The sequence below is a fragment of the Cygnus olor genome, chromosome 2 (assembly GCF_009769625.2).
Source record: "Cygnus olor isolate bCygOlo1 chromosome 2, bCygOlo1.pri.v2, whole genome shotgun sequence".
In the NCBI taxonomy this organism is placed as follows: Eukaryota; Metazoa; Chordata; class Aves; order Anseriformes; family Anatidae; genus Cygnus; species Cygnus olor.
Genome location: NC_049170.1, coordinates 109,523,198 through 109,538,100, shown reverse-complemented (window position 1 = coordinate 109,538,100; position 14,903 = coordinate 109,523,198). Strand labels below are relative to the sequence as shown.

Here is a 14,903-nt window from a genome sequence, read left to right as displayed (position 1 = left end):
CAGCTCCCCCGTGCGGGGAGGGAGGCGGCAGGCAGGCAGGCAGGGAGCCGCGGGCTCTGTGCTGTCCAAGGTGTCCGGGCAGCGCCGGTGGCTTCCCGGGAGGTGTAGCCGGGCTTCTGGAGCCTGCCGCCCGCCTCCCCGCTGCCTGCTCTGCCCCCTTGGCTCCTCTCGCCTCTCGGTACAGCCTGCTTGGTCTTCCGGGCTCTCCCAGGTGGAAGTTTCGTACTGCTGAGTTTGCTACTTACACCAGCTGCCCGTTTTCTGTTGTGGTTTCGCTTTTCGAGAGTACGAACTCATTAACCACCTATGTATCCTTCAACTCGCGGTGCATATTGTAAACTTTGCACGAATTCATTCTCATCAAACGTTCACTTTTAGTTCCTTTATCCGGTTTAATTTGCCCATCGTTCTCCAGGCTGCGTGTTTTTGCAGAGCATTGCTTGCTTGGCCCTCCGTCTGGGCAGTGCTCAATGTAATAGTTTTGTTCTGGGATGGAAGTTTTGAGTTACCAGTGTGGGCAGGAATACCTGTCACACACGTCTCCCTCTCCCTTGCACAGCTCTCTCCCGTCAGTGTTCAGGATGGCACATTACCAAGCTGTCCTGCTGGCCTCCCTGCTTTGTTGCTTCTCATATCTGCTGTGTGCTCCAGCAACTTCTGTTCCCATGCGACTTCTGTGTCCGGTGGTTCACAGATTTTGGCGTATTTAAAGGTTTATTTAGAAATAAACCATCATCATGTGATATTCTGGGTTTTCTTATGTCAAAAACTTACTGACATCAAGACTTCCTTGCCACGAGGCAGACCACTCGAACACAGTGCTTGAGAAGTTCGTCTCTGCAAAGCAGAGCTTGATGTGTTTGGATTTGGTGACACTTAAAGTGGAATTTTCAAGTATAAGTTCTTAGCATGTCAACACCCAAATCGTTCTCACAGCTCCTGGTGGTGTTAAGTCTTGTTTTGAAGTGTTAAGTCTTGTTTTGAGGTGCTAAGTCTTTAGGATAATAGAGTTGATGCTGTTAAAAACCTGTGCAACAAGAACCTTGAATGATCATTCCCTCAGGGAAAGGGCATCTGTAATAATGTGTTGACTGTGAATTCAGCCAGAGTTGCCTCCATCACAGCTAATTTCAGCGTGGTCACACTTTACATCTCAGAGCTTTCAGTATCTCGTGGAACATCTGACTCTGAATGCATGTAGGTTTGTCAAGGTAGATTGTTTGACATGTCCAGTAAATGCTGGTACAGAGAAAACTGTCGGGCTTGGTGGGTTCGGGAACTTTGGCGTTCGATGTGTGTGGCACACTGGCAGTGTAAAGGTTTTCTTGTTGGGCTTCTGGAAGAGCGTTCTGGCATCTCAGTGCCTCTGGCAGTTTTGCACATTGCGGTTCGCCAAGCATCTTACTGCAAAGGGCAGAATTTCTGGCACCTCGAAAGTTGGAACTAACTGCTTTCGGGAGAAAGATGATGAATTGATTCACGTGATCGAGACAGACTTTCCCCACTTTATAGCGCTGAAAACCTTTCAGAGAAGTGATGAAAGTTGAGGAAAAAACATCTTTTTGATAAGCAAGCTTTGAATTGTTTAGATAAGATAAAGCAGAATGTCATCTTCACTTTTCTCCAATTAAAGCTATTAGAGACCATCTGAGTGAAAGATAAGGCAAATGCAGTATATCTAGCAGTGTTTATTTCCACAGTTATTCTGCCTGGTGGCTCAGCCTCAGTACATGCTTGGCTTTAGATCTACTTTCATTGGCAGTTTGTCACACGACTGAATTATTCTGCTGTCACAGCCGGGGTGGGCAGGCATTTTTCCATCTGCCAACTGGCTGTGAGGATGGTAGTGTCTGGCAAAGGTGCCGGGTAAGTGCTCAGCTGTTGGAACTGTTTTTGCTCTGAGCATCATCCTATGGCATGAGAGTTACTTTGGGTATACCTGAACACATAGGAGTTAAAGGAGAATGTAAATCTTGAAAAATAATGTTTAAAGCTGATTGCAAGCTGAAAATAATGAGTGCTTGAAGGCATGGTCTCAGGCTGCTGCTTCCTGAGACTTACGCTTTTATCTTTTTACGACAGGACTAGGGAAGTGATTGTCCCTCTGTACTGAGCTCTGGTGAAGCTGCACCTTGAATACTGTGTTCAGTTTTGGGCCTGTCACTACAAGAAGGACATCGAGGTGCTGGAGCGTGTCCAAAGACTGGCAATGAAGCTGGTGAAGGGTCTAGAGAACAAGTCTTACAAGGAGTGGCTGAGGGAGCTGGGATTGCTTAGCCTGGGGGAAAGGAGGCTCGGGGAGACCTGATCACCCTCAGCAATTACTTTAAAGGAGGCTACAGCGAGGTTCCCAAGCACCAAGTGATAAGGAAATGGCCTTAAGTTGCACAAGGGCAGGTTTAGGTTGGGTATTAGGAGAAATTTCTTCACTGAAAGGGCTGCAAAGTATTGGAACAGGTTGCGGAGGGAAATGGCTGAGCCACCGTCCCTGGAAGTCTTCAAAAAGCGTGTAGATGTGGTGCTTAGTGACGTGGTTTAATGGGGGGTTTGGCAGTGCTAGGTTCAAGGTTGGACCAGGTGATCTTAGAGGACTTTCCCAACCAATATGATTCTACGATTCCTAACGCTGACATAAGGTTAGTGCATTCGTGTTGGTGTAAAAAATTAAGAGAGAGCTGAGACAGGTGGTACAGCAAGTGGGAGGTGGGTTTAGGAGCTGATTCATTTCCTCTGTCGTCATATACAGTAGTCTCTTTTTATTATTAAAATGTTCGTATTTCTGTTTTGAAACATCTATTTGTTTTGGTTTTGAAACAGATATTTGTCACCTAAGGAATTTTGGAACTGTCCCCTAACAGCATGCGTGACAGTGTGGTTAAATGTGGCATTATATGGTTATAAATTAGCCTTCCCTTTCTGGGGAGGAGAGGAGAGAGATTAAAAAACTATATTAAAAAAAAAAAAAAAAAGGTTGGAGCATATCTAGTCTTCATTATTCTTGCTTACAGTGATCCTAAAGCAGTATCCTCTTAATTGAAAATGATCTGTTAGTTTGATTCTTCCACTTACGCACTATAGAGCATAGGTGGGGTATTCATGTAACTTCAGTCCCCAGAACCATGAAGTTTTGAGATTAATAAGTGAAATAAATAGGGATTTTTCTCTCTTTGTGGGAGCGAAATTGCTTGCACACCTTTCAGTCTTTTATCAGGTCTATGGGCACTGTTTGCTCTGATGTTTAGAGTCTAATTGGAAGGTATTTGCTTGCAGTGAGGAATGGAGATAAGCAGCTAACCCCAAATTCCCTGGCTTAAGTTGCCAAGTACGCAGTGAAGTTGGAACACCTCAGTTTGATGCTGAACTAGTAGGAATCCTTCCAGGTGCTTGTAGAGGGCACACTGCTTTTTAAGCAGAAAGATACCTGTGTTGAAAACTGCATACAAGTGTTGTAGCACGTAAAGGGGTATTTGAAGTGAAGTATGAGTCTGAAGGGTGCTTTTGGTACTGAATTTAGTGTTACTACATAAATATAAAATGGACTCATTTACTTTTGACACTTTTCATCATTGTGGCCTCATGGTTTGGAGAAAAGTATGTGTGTATAGAAAGTAAATATTTGTAATTTAAGTATATGCTTGAATTTCAGACATACTTATAAGCCAAAAATATTTTGCTTTTAATGTTTTGTTGAGCTTTCCGTTGTGTCCTTCCCATTGTATCCTTCCATTCTACCAACTGCTTAAAAAGATTCTTTTTCCAGTCCTCCAGAATAAATTCCAGTGCATCACTATGCTAAGAGGCAAAAAAGGGTGTTCACTGAAAGGCAGTAATGAGAGACACAGCTGTAGTAGGAACTCGAGAAATAAGTGTAATATTTGTGAATATTTGTTTGCCAGTGCCTAATAAGTAACATTTTAATGACATTATTTGCGATCAATGAACAAGTATTAGCACTTTAAGCTCTTTATCACCAGAGGGTAACTCTTTAATCTTCTTAAGAGCTGTTTCGATACCTCGCTAAGCTCCTGTCCCAGTAATTTGCTCAATGCAACTTCTTCCATTCTGAATAATGAAATCAATCCATCTTGCAATAATTTTATTTTTGTATTATAAAACCTATATTCCGTTACTCACTTTTCAAGACTACGTGAACTAAAATAGATATTTTTTAAACATGCCATACATATACAAAACATAAGGCACATATAAGACCCGACAATTTTGAGATTTTTTTCCTGAACTGCCATACTATATTTCAAGCTTCACTGAAATGCTTACATATAGCATCTTTGCTTTTGTTACTGACATTTCAGTGGGAAGAGGATACAGTTAGCATACGTCTGTGCACTTACAGTGCTATTTAATAATGTAGTACCAGTTATTAAATGCACGTGTCGACTGATTTGTAAGGCTATGTGGTTTTTAAGTTCCTGCTCAAATTTGAACAGTGGTGATATTCAGATGCATGGTGTCTGCATTCCTTCAGCACGAGCTATCCAGGTGCAACTTCCTGGATGTCACCAAGGATTTTGCTTTTGAAGAGTGGCTTTCGAAACCTTGTTACTTTTATCAGGTGATGCCATACAACACAGTTTCATGGTGGAAGCTGCATGGAGTTAATGTCAGCTTTGGCAGATAACTTTATTCTTTGTTATTTGTGCTTGTGAATTTCTGGTGAAAGTTCCTATAATTGCGCAGGCTTTGAACAAGTCCGCTAATGGCAGCGTGTTTCTTGTATAAATTTTAGGGTCCTCATCTTTCAGCTTGTTAAGCCTTGCAAGACTGTGTAGGTTAACTTGCTGTTGTGGGAAAGATTTCTTAGATCTCCGTATGTAGCTCCTTTAGAGAGCTTCTGTCATGCAGCTACCTTCTGATTGGTTTTTTTTTCTGTCCTTTTTCCATTATAGTTGTGATAATGTTTTCATGTGGCATCTTAAAGTAAAGCATCTTTTATTATTGAATTTTGTTATATGTAGTGATGTTCTTAATGCTTCTGTTGAAGCTTCTTTTTGTAAATATTTATACCAATAACCTCTGAAAGTAGGGAAACCCACAAGCACTGCAGAGAGGACAAGGCACTTCATGTTCTGCTGTTTTATCTTGTGCAATTTGCTCTTCAGGCTGAAGTGTTTGTTTCAGAACACTAGTGTTCAGTGCTCTGTTTGGTAAGTAGGTTGCCTGTAGTGACCATCTTCCCAGGGGCTACTGAGTAATCCTATATTTCAGTAACGTACGACTCTAAGCTGTGAGAAATGCTTACAGATAATTTATATTTTGAATGCAAGTCCTTTTCTAGAGACCTTTGGAACCTTTTTCTGTTGGTATCCAAAGATGTTTTATATTTCTGCGATGACATTAATTACATCCAAATGAGCTTGCCTTAAGATGATTGTTATCATTCTTGCTCTGCTACCATGACTGCTCAGTACTAGGTCCCCACTACCAGATCCTCAGCAGCTCATCATCTTTAGAGACCAACTGGGTGACCCAACAGCAGACTAGAAAAGTTTATCTGATTAACCCACTTAGAAGCTGTTCTATGCAGTTGTTCGCAATTACTTCCAGCAAGACATTAGTCTCCACTTAATGTGTTTAATCTTAGTTTTTATATTTGCTATTTTGTATGAATGACCTTAATGTTATTCAGTTTATGAATAATGGAGAGGTGTGATACAAATATCCAGTATCCAGTAAGCACAACTGAAAAACAGTTCTTGGTTTGAAAATTTGTGATTTGAGAATATTTTTTTTTCCTTAAATCTGTTTTGTAGTTTCTTTCATTTGTTGATCTAACAGATTTCTTTCAATTTGGACTGGTAATTCTTCTTAATGGGACATAAAGCAGGATAGCTGACTGGTAAGTGTCCGTCTTTCAGGTGGTAAGCTGGCAGATAGCATCGAACATTCAGCCAACCTGCAACTTTGCATGCAATTGCAAGCTCACAGAGTTTGGATGTGGCATTTAGGCTCTTTTTTCTTTCTTTTTTTTTTTTTTTTTTCTTTTTAAAGATTCCTGAACAAGTCACAGCAAAGAAGCTCCTGGACCAATGTGAAATACTCAAAGTAAAGCCATGTTTATTTATATTATGTAGCTGAGGTATGGAGGTATTTTCTGAGAAAATTAGTAGGTATAAAGGGCAGCACTGAAAATGCCCATGCTGGGTTTTGATGCAATTAACTGAAGCAGTTCAGGTTCCCACCAAGAGGTTTGCACCACCAGTCTGATCCTGTTAGCCAGAAAATTATTTCTGGGTTAGTTGCCTCTTTATGGAAGATGACTGCATGGCTGCTATGTCTCTGTTAGTCCCTGGCTACATCACTAAGCTATGAGGCCATAGTTCCCCAGGAAGTTGCAGAGACCCATGGGGCCGTGCTGTATTTAATGCTCCCCAAAATGCATTTTGCTCTCTGGGCTGACAGGGCACGCTGCTGGCTCATGCTGAGCTGCTGCCACCAGCACCCCCAGGCCCCTTTCTGCAGAGCTGCTCTCCAGTGAGTCAGTGAGAATGTTCCCTTCCTTTACGTTGAAATGTTGACCCTGATGATGATTATTTTATACTTCGCAATGTTAGGTAAAATACCAGAGGACCACTGGAAGCAGACCAGTGATTCTTTATCTACAGTGTGTTATTTCTCCTTCATTTAACACTTCAAGTCTATCCGTGTTATTCCAAGCCATGGTGATATGCACACGAAATTGGACATTTGGTTGTTGAACATCTTTTCCAAAGTAAATGTTAAATCTAGAGGCAAAATCTGTGTTGACTTCGTGTTAAGTGTTGTAGTTGGCTTAGCAGCCAGATAAGACTCACAGTGCATGTTCAGATCAAATAGGAAAATTTGCTTTGGGTGCCTGTGTGCTTATATACAAAGGAAAAAAGAAAATGAGACCTGATTAAAGGAGTTTTAGCTGCTGATAAGGTGTCTGCAATTTGTGAGCTTCTGTTTTTTGTTGGCTTTTGTTTTTTGTTTTTTTTGAGTGTGTTTTTAGTATATATAGAAAGTCATCAATCATAGGTTAAATTGAACCTTGATTCTCCATTGAGATTTAAGAGTTAGATTACAGTTCATTGACACTTGCACATATCTTAGCTGTAAATTGCTCTGCTGAAAGCTTCTGGCATTCTTCATCTGGCTGTTTCAAACTCTTACCTTCTAGCCTGATACTCATCTCATGTCGTAAACATCCGCCAACAAATTGAGAGCCATTAACTTTATTTACCATGAAGCACAGGCAGTGCTTCAGACTGAGCCTTCAGTTTATAAAGAATACATTTCTTTCGTTAAAGACAGCTTTTTTGCTTATGTACCATTTCATAGGTACAGTACCTGGCTTCTTGAGGTAGGCAAAACAGGCTCAGTGCAGGAAATTTTTCTTAGTTTAACTTATTTCCAGTTAACAGGAACCTTTGATTGTTCTTTGGTGAAGGGCAATCAAACAAACGCGTAGGGAAACACCTTTACTCCACCTTCGCCAAGCTCACTTTCTGCCCTCTGTCTCTCTTCCCTGATTCCCAGCGTAAAGTTCACTTGTCAGCTCCTTTGGTGAGGCATGAGGTGGAGCCTTGTGCTTAAGGGTTTCTCAGTGCCACTCCTCCGGGCTCCTTACTGGTTTTCTTCTGCTCTGGCACAAGCCACAGACCCGTGGGGGTGGGAGGGTAGACGGGAAACTCCCTCCTCTGACATAGATCCTCCATGGGCCACTGCACTTTTTGGGTTATTGCTGCTCTGGCTTGGTGCACCTCCTTGCAACGTTGTCTGTAGCACCCACTGGTGATGTCTCCTGCTGTATGTCTCCTCTGTTGCTTCTCATGTGTCTTCTTCATTTCTTTCCAAATAAGTTTGAGGAGAAGCATCATATGCTCCTCCGAGTGGTTGAAATTTTGGTGCGCATTGGGTTGTCTTCATCGGTTTCATCTGGCAGTGGCTCAGGGCAGTTCATGGCCTTCTCCCTCACTGGTCACACCCCATGGCCCTCTGGTACCAAAACCCTGCAAAACACAGTCAGTGCTCCTCTAAGTGTAATTATCAGCTGTGTCTCAGCAAACAATGTAAATGGCTCTTAGGAGTACAAAGAAAACAAGCTGTAGTTGTTTTCCTAGCCTATTCAGAATCTGGCTCATTGCCATCTTCTGTGCCTTTTATTTTTCTGGTGTCTTTTTTTATGGATGTAGCTGTGCATCATTGTAACACTGTGACTTTTGCATTTGCATGTAGCGACCCTATGTAACCAATAACGTAGGTGCCCTTGTCTTTTCATAATGCACCCCTTTTTTAGAGAACATACATTCTTTTTTTCTCTTAGATTATTAATTTGCAGCTTGTCTCGGTCTTTCCCAAATGATTTATTTTTTCTTTGTGTCCAAAAAAACATTTTGCGTACTTCTTTTGACGTAGCTTCCGAGCACATTTTTGCTGTGAATGCGCAGGAACACTTCTGAGTGTAGTGATGGTATTGTACTCTTCAAGATGTTGTTGATGGAATCACAGAATAGTTGAGGTTGGCAGGGACCTCTGGAGGTCACCTGGTCCAACCCCTGCTCAAGCAGGGCCACCCAAAGCAGGTTGCGTAGGGTGTGTCCAGGTGGTTTTTGGATATCTCCAAGGAGGGAGATGTCGAGCAACGCCTGGGCAAGGTGCACCAGTGCTCAGTCACCCCCACAGTGGAAAACAAGTTTATTGATGTTCAGAAGAAACCTGCAGTGCTTCAGTTTGTGCCCATTGCCTCTTGTCCTGGCACTGGGCACCACTGAGAAGAGCCTGGCTCCGTCCTCTTTGCTCCCTCCTGACACAGTGAAAACTCAGTAACCAAAGTTATTAAGCAGGTGTTCTTTATTAGGGCACCGGCTATGTGTGGGATTGCTCCACCTAACACACACACCAAGGGTTACTGGCAGTGTGCTTATGTTATCGGGATAAATACATATTCATTTCATTTCCCGTCTCTTGCATATTCATCAGGTCTCCAAAGACTCATTAACATAGCTTTCCCCCCCTATTTGCATGCGTACTGGAGTCCTTGGGTGGTACTCTTGTGGTCTTTTGATGAAGGCCAGAAGTCTTCCTCACTGCTAAACTTCTGACCTTTCTTTGACAGACTTCAGCAGTCAAGCCAGTTCTTGCTGATTCCATTATCTATGCATACACTCTTTTACTCCCTTATCTTTGGGGTCGTTAACATACAGCTGTGCTAGCTAAGACCTACGGAATCAACATCCTATATCTTATTCCCTGTCTCACTCCCTTTAGGTATTTATAGATACTGATAAGAACCCCACAGGCCTCCTCTTCTCCAGGCTGAACAGTCCCAGCTCTCTCAGCCTCTACCCACAGGAGGGATGCTCCAGCCCCTTCATCATTGTCATGGTCCTTCACTGGTCTCTCTCCAGTATGTCCATGTCTCTTTTGTACTGGGCAGCCCAGAACTGGACCCAGCACTCCACACGTGGCCTCACCAGTAGGGAGCAGAGGAGAAGGATCACCTCCCTCAGCCTGATGGCAATACTTTGCCTAATGCAGACCAGGGCACTGTTAGCTGCCTTTGCTGCGAGGGCACACTGCTGGCTCATGTTAAATGCGGTGTCCACCAGGACCACCAAATCCTTTACTGCAGAGCTACTTTCCATTTAAAAAAAAAAAAAAGCATAAATACTTTTGACAACAAGCTAGATAATGATTGTGCGTATGGAAAATTTGTAGAAGAATAACCAAATTTATAATATGAATGTGTGTTAGGTTGTCATATTATGAATCTTCTGAAGTCAAGAATTAGGTGCATCCTTTGTGCTTATTTGAAAAAAGACATAATGCCAGGCTGAAAAGGGCTTAGCAGTGAAATCTGCACTTGATAGCAAGTCATCAGAAGATATAATCTCTCTTACATGCTGGAGTCTTACTGAAAGACAAAACATTTGACAGAATACCATTTGACAGAATCAGCTGTTGAAGTAAATTACCCAGAAGGTTAATCTTTTTTCCAGGGATGACCAGCTCATCCTCCTGGAGGCTGCATCCACATAATGGGACACCCATTGAGCTCCCTCACTGCTACCAGCACCCTGGGCAGAGATAGGGATAACTGAGATTATCAGGTGGAGGGAAGGAGGAAGCAAGTGAAGCTTTCAAACAGAACTTCGATAAGTTGGCCGTAGTTTACAAAGCTTCTTAAATTGCTACGTGAGTAAAAACAACAGGTTATCTGCAGTTATGACCACTGAACTTGGTCTGTGAACCTGCATAGTAACTTACCTCCAAATGACAACCAGAGTTACACAGAAAGGAGCTGCTGCCAGTACATGGAGTAACGCTGGGCACACCCAGGAAATGCAGGTGTAGAGCTGCCTACGAGCCTGTGGTTACATCAGCGTCACTGAGATCCGCTCATGCAGTGAGTGAGAGCACAGAAAGGAGAGAGCTGCCCCTACTCAGACAGCAGGCTCATGTCTTGTGCACGGACTACTTCATCCTACTTTCTTATTTTTCAAATAAATATTGGGCTCTTCACAACGTTTTGAAAGCAGAAGTTTTGGGGCGGTAGAGAAAACAGGGAAGCTGTTATACCTGGAAGGAGAATATGCTTGTCTGTGCTCTCAGATTCAAAACTCTCCAGTTATTCACTGTTAACCTCCAAGATCACGGTAGGATGTTAGTTTTATAGTATCCGTATTTTAATTACTTATTTCATAGAATCTTAGAATTGTTAAGGTTGGAAAAGACCTCCAAGATCATCTGGTCCAACCATCCCCCTACCACCAGTGTCACCCACTAGACCACGTCCCTACACACCACGTCCAACCTTTCCTTGAACACCCCCAGGGACGGTGACGCCACCACCTCCCTGGGCAACCCGTCCCAATGCCTGACTGCTCTTTCTGAGAAGAGATGTCTCCTCATTTCCAACCTGAACCTCCCCTGGCACAACTTGAGGCCATTCCTTGTGGTCCTATCACTGGTTATCTGTGTGAGGAGGCAGACCCCCAGCTCCCACACCTTCCTTTCAGGTAGCTGTAGAGAGCAATAAGGTCTACCCTGAGTTTCGTCTTCTCCAGACTAAACACCCCCAGTTCCCTCAGCCGCTCCTCACAGGACTTGTGTTCCAGGCCCTTCACCAGCTTTGTAGCCCTTCTCTGGACACGCTCCAGGGCCTCGATGTCCTTCTTGTAGTGAGGGGCCCAAAGCTGAACACAGTACTTGAGGTGCGACCTCACCAGAGCCGAGTACAGGGGGACGATCACCTCCCTGCTCCTGTTGGCTGCACTACTCCTGACACAAGCCAGGATGCCGTTGGCCTTCTTGGCCACCTGGGCACACTGCTGGCTCATATTCAGGCGAGCATCAATCAGCACCCCCAGATCCCTTTCCTCTGCGCAGCTTTGAGGCACTCTGCCCCAAGCTTGTAGTGCTGCATGGGGTTGTTGTGGCCAAAGTGCAGAACCCGGCACTGAGCCATGTTGAACATCACCCGTTGGCCTCTGCCCATCTTTTCCTTGTTCTGAGCATTATTTTCCTGCATGGCTTTGCTATGTGGAAATCTGTGCGCTGTGAGAGGTTAAGTTGAAGTGACTTTTACATAACAGTTAAGAGTCTAGAGTAATTATTACATTTTTGAGTCTGAACATCAATCACTTCATGTCATGTCCATTTGTTTCATTTGTACCAAGTGCAGTGAGAAATGTGATAATTTGTTTGTTAAGGTATTTTGCTAATGGATGCTAACTGTATCTTTAACATGGTAGCAACCAGGGTGAAGGTGGTTGGAAGATAGGAAGCAGACTTCTCTGATGAAACCTTAAGCAGTTGTTTAAAAATATTTTTGAGAGTTTTAGCACTAGGGATAGAAAGAAATAGATATAGGAAATGATCAGAGCAGGTAGTTACATGTAATGCAAGAGCTTCAGGGAGAGATCTGTCTAAGAGAGGACCAGGTTTAAAAGGGTTGATGGAATTAAACATGACCAGAGTTGGCTTTCACCAGAATTGGGGTCTCAAAGATTTGGAAAGGCAGTAAAAAAAATACAGATACCTGATATGTTATTTTCAGAAAGAGATATTAATGTTGGATGTCAGGGTGCAGAGATCAGGGCGTGTAGAGGCATGTAGAAAGCAGGATAAAAAGTCCAAAGCTACAGAAGCATTCAAAAGTTGGAAAGAGCAGGGGGCAAATTATTTAGGTTTCGAAGAACATACCTGAGTGTTTTAATGATAAAGATTTTCTAAAAGCAATCTTAATTTTTCATGCATGGTATAATTGGAAAACAAGCATTTCAGCATGTTTGGTTTAATGCCTTAAAGCATAATTAAATATGGGTCACGTAGATCATTACTGTTCAAGTTGTGCAGTCTGTGGTAGAACTGTTAGTCTCGTTATTCAGCTTCCGAGGTGATTACCTGTAAGATGGTTCCTCCTCCTTAAAACTCCTGTTGTTCCCTAGAACATTATTTTGAGAAAGAAGGCAAATCACTTCAGCTAAGTTGAGAAAGCAAACGAAATTAAGTCCTGGACTTCGTTTTTTCTACTTCTGGGAAAAATATCTGGTCGCTTTTTAGTAATTTGTGGCAAAGTGAATAGAAAGAGCAGTGTTCTTTTTCATTTATCAGAACACTTTATGGAGTAGTTCCTTATCGTAACTAAATGACCTCCACTTTTGTAGGCGTTTGGCATACCTTCTGATGAAAACTTTGTTATCACCACAACAAACAGGAAAGAAATTACAGAAGACAACTTCGGTAAGTATCTTAGATGGCAAAATAAATACAGCTGTCTCTTATATTGATTCTAAAGATCATATGATGCTTTTTCTTTTTTTTTTTTTTTTTTACTCTATTACATGCAGCAATTAACTGGAAATAAAAATTCTGTAATACTTTGCCAAGATTTGTTACAAAAATGAGGTTCACAAAACTGAAAAGTTTTTAACAACTGATAGTATGTTTACAACTATTAAAGATTTTTTTTGTAGTTCCATCACAAAATCTGTAAATAATAGGAAAAATGGCTCATTAATAGCTCTTACCAGAGAATTATTATTATTGCATTATTAGGCTTGGAAATGTGGAAAGATTTTAAATTAGGTGTTGTGCCAGGAGGCTGAGTAGTCAGAGCCTAAGCAAATACAGAGGCTAAACATGTACTGTTTTTGAGAAGTCGATGAGTGCAGTGAATGCTCTTCGGTATACTTTATATTTCCTCTTTATTGCAGGTGATATTGTTCAGGATGGAATTACTTTATATCTACTACAGTCAGTTGATCAAGTGCTACTTACAGCAACAAAGGAGCGAATTGACTTCCTGCCCCACTATGATACACTTGTCAAAAGTGGAATGTATGAATATTATGCCAGTGAAGGGCAAAATCCTTTGCGTAAGTATTTGCCAAAATAATCTTACATAAATGATGTTTATATGAATGTAATGGTTATGAACAATGTAACTTGTAGTTGCAGCTGGTGGAAAATATAGTTTCCTTAGCTGTAAAAGGAAACTTAATTATGGTGTTTAAACAAATTGTTCTTTTAAATATGACTCTGTCTGGATTCTTTCATGGCCATTTTTACAGGAGTACCTTCCCAAATACACCTGTAAGAAGTTTGAGTATTTTAGACATAAAATGACTTGAGTCTTAATGCTTGTTCTCATTGGTAAAATTTACTTGAAATATGGGGGGGGGGGGGGGGGGAGGGGGAGAGTGAGGTATGTTTTAGTTTTTATCTAGCTCATATTTTAAATGCGTAACTAGCATTTTGTGTTATTTTATTGAAAAAAAGTACTTTCATGATTTCCCTGAAAAAAATATCTGGAGTAATGATTGCGTTTTAAGTATGTACATCTTAGGTACAGCAGGCTCAAAATTGCCTGGAAAAATGCAAACATCAAGACTCAAACACTAAACCATTCCCACAACTATTTATTTCAAAAAAAAAAAAAATCTCATCAGTGTCTATAAATAGCAATTGCATTTTTAAAGTAACATTCTCTTTTTGCCCCCTCACTCTCTTTCTGCTCTTCATTCGCTGGTCCTCCTCCCAGCTCCCCCAAAGACACTGTTTTGGTTCAGTGCCTGCCTAGTTCTTCTTTTAGTTCCCACCAGCAACCAATATCAGAGACCTGAGAAAGTAATATGAGAACAGAAAGGCAGAGGTGCAAAAAAAGTAATTTAGGAACTTTTGAGTTCATGCCTGTAAATTTCTCTTTTCCATAAGCATGTCCAGTTACCTTCTGAACTATGTAAATTTTTAGTATTCATAATAATTTGTAGTTTTGTGCCCCCAGCTTAATTGCATGTGATGTGAAATGTCATGTATTTTTGTATAGATTGAACTATTTAGCATTTTTTTCATTGGTAGACTCTACTTCGTATGCCAGGGGAGAGACCTTAAAGCATCATTTGTTGTTCACATTTTCTGTGCCAGTTATGGATCACAGAAGTTCTTTTTTCTAGGCATTAACATTCTGCTCTACTTAATTAAGGCTCTTGTTTGTACTTTTTTAAAACAAAATAAAACCCAGGTACAGCAGTACAAACTGGCCTCAGCATTTCTTGTCTATGTATAACTTCTTAAACTGAACTTGATGCTTCTGCCCTTGAGGTTAAGCTCAGGGCTTTTGTAAAAGTAGACTACTACTTCATTTCCTCATGACACCAAATTGATGGTTGAAACTGATGATGTTGAAAATTACAATCTCTGTATGGTAATCATTACCTGCAGTAGCCATCCAAGGGTTTTTCAAGGAAAGGTAGGGAAGTCTTGGAGATGCGAAACTGTTTCGTCATATCCTAGAATAATTTAAGTCAGAAAGGTTCTCTAGAGGTCGTATCATCACCCCTGCGCAAAGCAGAGTTAATTAGATGAGGTGTCTGGACAAGCCCACTGGAGATTTGACTGTTTCCATGAGAGACATTCAT

General features: G+C 41.7%; 1 protein-coding gene across 2 annotated transcripts in view; it reads left to right on the top strand.

Moving 5' to 3' along the window:
• Positions 1 to 14,903, top strand: part of SMCHD1 (structural maintenance of chromosomes flexible hinge domain containing 1) — an 83,090-nt gene that overhangs the window by 645 nt on the left and 67,542 nt on the right. Inside the window, exons 1-3 of one of the 2 annotated variants that reach the window (XM_040550138.1) lie at positions 133 to 472; positions 12,651 to 12,726; positions 13,200 to 13,361. In XM_040550138.1, the coding sequence (XP_040406072.1) occupies positions 13,322 to 13,361 (40 nt within the window). In that variant the 5' untranslated portion in view covers positions 133 to 472; positions 12,651 to 12,726; positions 13,200 to 13,321. Of the gene's footprint in view, positions 1 to 132; positions 473 to 12,650; positions 12,727 to 13,199; positions 13,362 to 14,903 lie in introns of those variants that run through there. The other variant, XM_040550136.1, reaches the window with a different exon arrangement.